Source organism: Kryptolebias marmoratus, linkage group LG6 (assembly GCF_001649575.2).
Source record: "Kryptolebias marmoratus isolate JLee-2015 linkage group LG6, ASM164957v2, whole genome shotgun sequence".
Classification (NCBI taxonomy): Eukaryota; Metazoa; Chordata; class Actinopteri; order Cyprinodontiformes; family Rivulidae; genus Kryptolebias; species Kryptolebias marmoratus.
Genome location: NC_051435.1, coordinates 28,596,431 through 28,603,257, shown reverse-complemented (window position 1 = coordinate 28,603,257; position 6,827 = coordinate 28,596,431). Strand labels below are relative to the sequence as shown.

Genomic DNA, 6,827 nt, shown 5'->3' with positions numbered 1-6,827 from the left:
AGATTTGATATTTGACACTTTATAAGAGTTAAGGTACCAACTCTCCAAAAAGAGTTAAATTAACACTTTCTGGTGTGGACCCATATAGACACTTTAAAAGTGTTGAAATCAAATCTGACAGTGTTAATCTGGGCCTCCTGGATTTGCTGTGTATATTTATCAAAATATTAACTTTGCTGTGGTTCTTACAAAAATTGTCTGTGAAAACAAAAGAGAGGCTTTTAAAGCGTTGGCTCTGACTTTTATATTTAAGTTAAGTCACTTTGTAAAATAAAAGTAGTTCAAAATCAACATTTATTCTATATTATAAGCATTACATTAAATATTATGTTAAGTTTGCTATTTGACTCACCAATGATGAGGATCATCATCCTGGTATGTATCTATTGTTTTGCTGATTTTTTTTTTTTTCACTAAAACTTCTCAGCCTTCTTTTTGCTGCTTTAAGACAAACTTAATTGATTGTGGTTGATCATCAACACCTTACCTAAACAGATGTAGCTTTATTGTTTTTACGGCTGAATTATTTTATATTAAGTTCTGCGTTTAACATTCAATTTTGTGATTCCCTCCACATTTTTTGCAATCATAGGGCTCCAGTTACTGACAAGAGTTTTTGGCAGAGCAGAATGATGCACACATTTTGAACTAAGATCAGTGAACCAGTCCGTTTGGATTTTTTCATAAACCACTACATTACTGTAAACTCTCTTTCTCCAAATTGGGTCCAGTAACTGGACCCAATTTGGAGAAAGAGAGTTTATTTCTGACCAGATTTATGAGCTAATGGCGAGGGAGCAGAATTCGGCAAATGTTTTTTATAACCTTTTTTTATAAGTCATTTTAGACTGATGGTGATGTAAATGTTTATAAAATAGTGTTTGCACAAACTGCTATAAAACCTTTGAGATTAGATTTGTTCTAAGAGTTAAAAACCCTACACTGCTATCCATTTCTAGCTTCTAGAATTGGGCCGCTCAAGGTGGCTGCATGTTGGAGTAGCTCTGTTACATTCATTCTGAGATATTGCTTTTGAAAATTTTAATTCCTCCTTTTTCTACTAGTAAATCACTTTCTTTTTTAAAGATTAGTTCCTCTGGTATTGGATTCTATGCAGATACAAGGATTTTTTTACTGAAACCTTTTACTTCTGGACATCTTGTTATGATGCATAACCATAAGAACAAGGTGGCTTTTTTCATTAACAGGAGCAGCTGATTAACATCTTTTACTCTTCAGTGTTGAATGTGAAGAACCCTGAAGTCCATTCATGGCCAGAACCAAGCAGACCGGCTGTAAATCCACCGGAGGGAAAGCTCCCAGGAAGCAGCTGGCCACCAAAGACGCCCGCTGGAGCGCCCCGGCCACCGGCAGAGTGAAGAAGCCTCACTTCTACAGGCCTTGTACCATGGCTCTCAGGGAGATCCACCACTACCAGAAATCCACCAAGCTGCTCATCCAGAAGCTGCCCTTTCAGCAACTGGTCCGGGAGATTGCCCAGGAGTTCAAGACCGACCTGCGCTTCCAGAGCTCGGCTGTCATGGCTCTGCAGGAGGCCAGCGAGGCTCACCTGGTGTAGCTCTTTGAGGACACCAGGATCGAGCACACATCGGGATAGACCGCTATCAGAGATCCTTCCTGCCCACTGCCATCAGCATCTATAACAACTCTTTCACAAAACCAGGATTATGAGCTACAACAACATTTAATTTCCCTTTGGGATTATTAAAGTATTTTTGAAATTGAATTGAATTGAATTTTTACTGTCTACACTGAAAGTGAGCTAACCTGTCATCTACAAGTTTTTTTGTGAAAAAGGTTTATTGTGCTGTGAGTTCTGAGGGGATAAGAGAAACAAAAGAGGTGGCTTTGTAGATTTCCCCAGCCCACAGGTTGTTGGGGAGAACATGGTTGATGAGTTTTCACGGAAGAGAGGGAAAAACAAAACAAATTGACCTCCTTAATTCAGCACACAGACACATGAATCCGGTTTCACTCCTCTGAATGAACTGAAAAGTGCCTCAGCATTCTCCTGTTGCGATTTTATGTCTTGCATCTCATTACACCGTGTGGCAAATACCAGCCTGTTAGCTTCCATAATGCGATTATCCATCCTCCTCATGTTTTTTGCAGATTCTGCCACACCACCTCACAATCGGTAATTGACCCCACGCTGCAGAGCTCAATGGGGACCTCTGCCACTAATTGTGGAGGTATTTTCAGATACAGTGGGAGTATTACGCTGTGTTCTACTGATGCCCCCACCAGCATTTATGCCTTAGTGAGAGTCTCTCTCTGTGTTTGCTTGGTTCTCAGTGCAGAAACACAATCCTGGCAGCTGCCTCATGCTGTGGAGACTGAGAAATAAAGCAATGGCTGCATTTATGAGGCCCTTTTACCCTAAATTCTTCACAGTTTGCATCTCACTCACACCTGTAATATGTTTCCTCATATATATATATATATATATATATATATATATATATATACATGCGTATTGCTCATTGTTTGCCTCTATGTTGTCTATGTTGTTTTATTTTACTAGTTGACAAAAATCTAAATCACCTTTTGGTCAGTGCAAAAGAAATAACAAAGAAATTGTTGAATTTTTGTATTGCAGAAAATGAGTTTTTGCTACTTATGGAATTGCAGTTCTAAATAAATGTAAAATCTGCCTGTCAGAAGTCTCGACAATCCCACTTGTTCATTACAAAAAACAACCAGTCTTTAACCAGCTGCAATTTATTCTACAGGAAATTCTTATTCTCTTGTCATTGACATACCAGTGTTGTTTAATTTAAACCAAATTAGATGTTTCAGTTCTTAACTTTTCCTAAACCTAATCAAGTAGATTTAATGTACACAAAAAAAGAAAAGTAAAAAAGACCTAATTTTTTGAAAACTACAAATTATTTTAACACATTTCCTCTATTCCTTCTTTGTGTGTGCAGTCAAGTGTGAGAAAGTAGTAATACATTTATTGGACAATTTTTTATTTTATTTTATTTTTTTTACACATACTCTTAGTTGAACAAAACACTGCAGATGTCCAGTTTCAGTCCTCTGGGTCCAGAAGTTACTGTGAGTGCAGTTGAATACAGACGTCTCTGTACCTGGAAGCTGCCTAGTATTGTTTGCTGACTTGTTATACTGTGTGCAGGGATAGAATAGAAATGCTACAATTTACAGTACATGTTTACACAACACAGACTTTCAGTCACACAGTATAAAACTACTACAGAGTTGGGGTGCTTGCTCTTGTTCATCAGCACGTCTCTACTCTCAGTGGGTCCTTTAGAAGTGTTGTTGTTCTTAACTTGGTGTCAGTTTAGAGCAGTAGCTCACAAAACTGGGGTCAAGACCCCACTGAGGGTCTCAAAACACCAGCTTTGGGAGCTTGAGATAATTTCTAGATATTAAATTCAAATTGAGTGCTAGTAGAGTGTGTTTGTCATAAATGTACCTAGAGATAATGTCATGGACAGGGCGAATTGATCGAAGCCAAAATGCAGGCATACACAGAGGAACTCAAAGTAAAAACTAATTTATTTACAATAACAAAACAAATGGCTGACGTGGCAGCAACAGAAAACTAAATAACAAAAACTTACTAAATCGCAGGATTGCAAAGACACGAGGGCGAGACACAAGGAAAACCAGACAGCACATGGAAGTGAAAATAAACTAGCGAGTAACTGAGGAGAATGACCAGGTCTTAAAGGCTGAGGATAACAAGGGAGTGGAAACAGGTGACTGATTAGTAACACAGGACAGGTGTAGGTGGTAGAAGTGGACTGATAGAACTACTGAGGGAGAGTGAGTGATGCACATGGAACACAGGGAGCAGAACAACAAAGCAAAACATTAACACTGGGGAATAAACTAAACACAGGGAACACAAGAAATGACAACCCTAATACAAAAGCAAACCAAAGGTAACCAAATCCTGACAGATAAGTAGTATAGTTTTAAATGGATAGAAATATTGTAATGGTTGTTGAGACAGTTAATGTTATCATTATACCCTTGTTCAATTGACCTATTAGCAATATTTGGATACTTTAATCAAGGATAGATTGGGTCACAAGTCCATGTCACCAGTATCTAGTGTAGTAATATAAATAACATCAGGAGACAAGTGTGAAGTACCACAACAACATGTAGACACATGGTACATAAAAAGCTGTATGTGCAACTGTATAACCATAGACTGTATATGGAAGGTGGATGGGGTCAATAATCAATTAGGAAATACATAAAAGCTGCAATAATACCTCTGACCACTAGGTGCTAGCTCCGAAACATCTCTGGCTTCAATGATTATCACTAAAAATGTTAATTTCTCTCATAAAAATACTAAAACAGTACATTTTTTACAAAAGCTTCAGACGACATTCCTCTATATTTATATACTTCAATCAGTGTGTTGGTATCATTTTGAAGCAATTCAATAGTTAACTGGAGTTCAAGCAGGTTGAATCAAAGGCCTCTAAACTTCATATGACTCATATGTTTTATATACTTCATATGTTTAGAAGCTTGAAAATTTGCACCCTACAGTTCTGAATGGAGAAAGATCCATGAATGAGAAGCAAAATGTCTTCAAGAATCAAAAGTTCAGTTGCCTTTGACTCAACTTAGATTACTATGCTCTGAACAACTGAGAAGCTACACAAGCATAGTTAACTGGACCTTTTATCTTTACAGATATGTATTCTTATTAGGTTTCACTTATTAGTCTTTAGCTCCACCCTTTTATACAATTATGGGGACCAATAAGAAACCAGTAAGGGACATCAGTGTTGTCATGTTCACTTCTTACAGAATGTTTTAGTATCAAATTCATTTGACAGAAAAATAAAATAATTCAATCTTATTTTGAATTAAAGCAAAAAACTATGACCATTACCAGATGTGCTAGGATTTGACCCCCTGCTGTTTTTAGTTGCAGCACAACTTCAGTTTATTAGTTGCTATCAGTGACATGAAAATCACCATGGAGTCATGGAATCTCAGGGATAAATAGACTCTCAGATTTTCACTTCAAATGCTTCAGAAAAGAAAGAACCTCTATGAAGAGATTTTCCAGAATGTTTGCCTGGAAAAATCTTTAGAAGAAGCCAGAGTAAATACAATGTTTGTTGGTTTTTTTTTTTACACGTGTGTGTGTGTTTATGTATTTATGGTTAAACTGATGCTTAAGGTCAGCACAAAGAAGAGCCAACATAATTTAGCCAGGTCTTGTCTACATCACCTCAAATCTTTTTTTAAATTGAAAGGATTTTCTTCTATGCTCACCACTCCTTGTCTTTCACTAACGGAAAGCTGTTGACAACGACACATATTTAGAAAAAAAAGCTTTCCAAAGTGGAACTTGCTAAAATTGTCTATTATCTATGTAAACTTGAAATACAAAGCTTTTTGGAAATACTGTCATGGTAGTCTGCCTTGCACATTCCCACAATAATTTTGTGCCCTATAAACCAAAACAGTAATGAAGTTGTATTTACCAGTGTTTTTATGATAGTGGTGCTTTTTCCTGATCCCCTCATTAATAAATGTATTGTGTGACGAAATGCACACAGCTACGTTATTGGTATTCGTAAGAGGGGATGGGTAAAGAACCCATTTGAGCAGCGGCCTCATAGATGGGCCCATTGTTCTCCCCAAATGATACTGAGCTTTTATTCAAACCTTTGTGTCCCTCAGATGAAGGACACAGGGTCTGAAATACTTAGTGTTCTAAGCTTCTTGGGATCCATGTAGGGTTCCCGACTATCCTTCTTTCAAAAGGTGACAGTTCGGTTATGCCCTTACCCCCACTTGTGGCTGACATGCTCTGGCGGTGACCGTTTAGTCGCTTTTTTGCCTCCACCCTAAAATCTGACCACTTTTTCTTCACCTCTGCCATGGTCCTCTTTGTCCCACTCACTGAATTAATAGTGGTAACGATGTGTTGCCACTCACAATGCTTCCTTTTATTTGTAACGCCAAAAATGATATTTTTTCTGTTCTCCACCTTACTCACCAATGCATCGATTTCTGCCTCGGTGAATTTTAGTTTCTTTGCTGTTTTCAGCATAGTTGCCATTGGTAACCATGAAATAACATTGATCAGCTGGCTCATTTTAATACACCTTCACATTCATGAGGTGCTTTGCATTGACCATTTATGGTTGAATGTGGGCGTGTGGAGGGCAGAACCTGAGGCGGGACTTTGTGCACAAACTTTTAGGTACAGGTGTGATTTATAAAGAAAAATTGTTTGCTGGTACAACACACGGTTGTATAAATCTGACTTTTTTTTTTTTGGTGTACGCCATTTTTGCCTTTTGGGTGCCCATTTAACAGTAACACTGATTGCTCCCCCAGTTGACTGACTGCTTCGGCACTCTCCTAAACCAGCGATGATGTAAAGTGTGGCCTTTTTTTTAGAGCTCTAATAGCAGCTCTGCTATCGGTTAGTATAAAAATGTCCCTCTGTGTACACTGAAGGTCTTTGAGAGACACCACATACAGGTGGATTGCATATACTGCATTTCGGCTTGAGATACAGTTGCCAAACCACCCAGTGGATAACTGAACTTTCTTTTTATGTGCTGGTGTAGATTCTCAGTCATCCAGGCCATGGTAAATTTAAAAAAAAAGTTACAAAACAAAAACAAAAGGACTTCTATTTTGTAGTTGAAGACGTTTCGCTTCTCATCCGAGGAGCTTTCTCAATTCAGAAATAGAGAGTGTGGAGTTGAGCTTTTAAAGCTGAGATGTGATGTAAGCTGGATTGCTTGCAAATTGTTCTCACTCTCCTAACGATGGAGGCTCGTTAG

At 38.0% G+C, this 6,827-nt stretch overlaps 2 protein-coding genes across 4 annotated transcripts in view; both read left to right on the top strand.

The window, feature by feature from the left end:
• The window catches only part of enox1 (ecto-NOX disulfide-thiol exchanger 1), a 142,579-nt gene that overhangs the window by 6,195 nt on the left and 129,557 nt on the right, over positions 1-6,827 (top strand). The window lies entirely within an intron of this gene.
• Positions 1,261-1,579, top strand: LOC119617106 (histone H3-like). Its single transcript, XM_037976120.1, has one exon. The coding sequence runs from the start codon at positions 1,271-1,273 to the stop codon at positions 1,577-1,579; it is 309 nt and encodes a 102-aa protein (XP_037832048.1). The 5' UTR covers positions 1,261-1,270.

Excerpts from the sequence above, each read along its gene's own strand:
- LOC119617106 (XM_037976120.1), top strand. The coding sequence starts at position 1,271 with ATGGCCAGAACCAAGCAGACCGGCTGTAAATCCACCGGAGGGAAAGCT.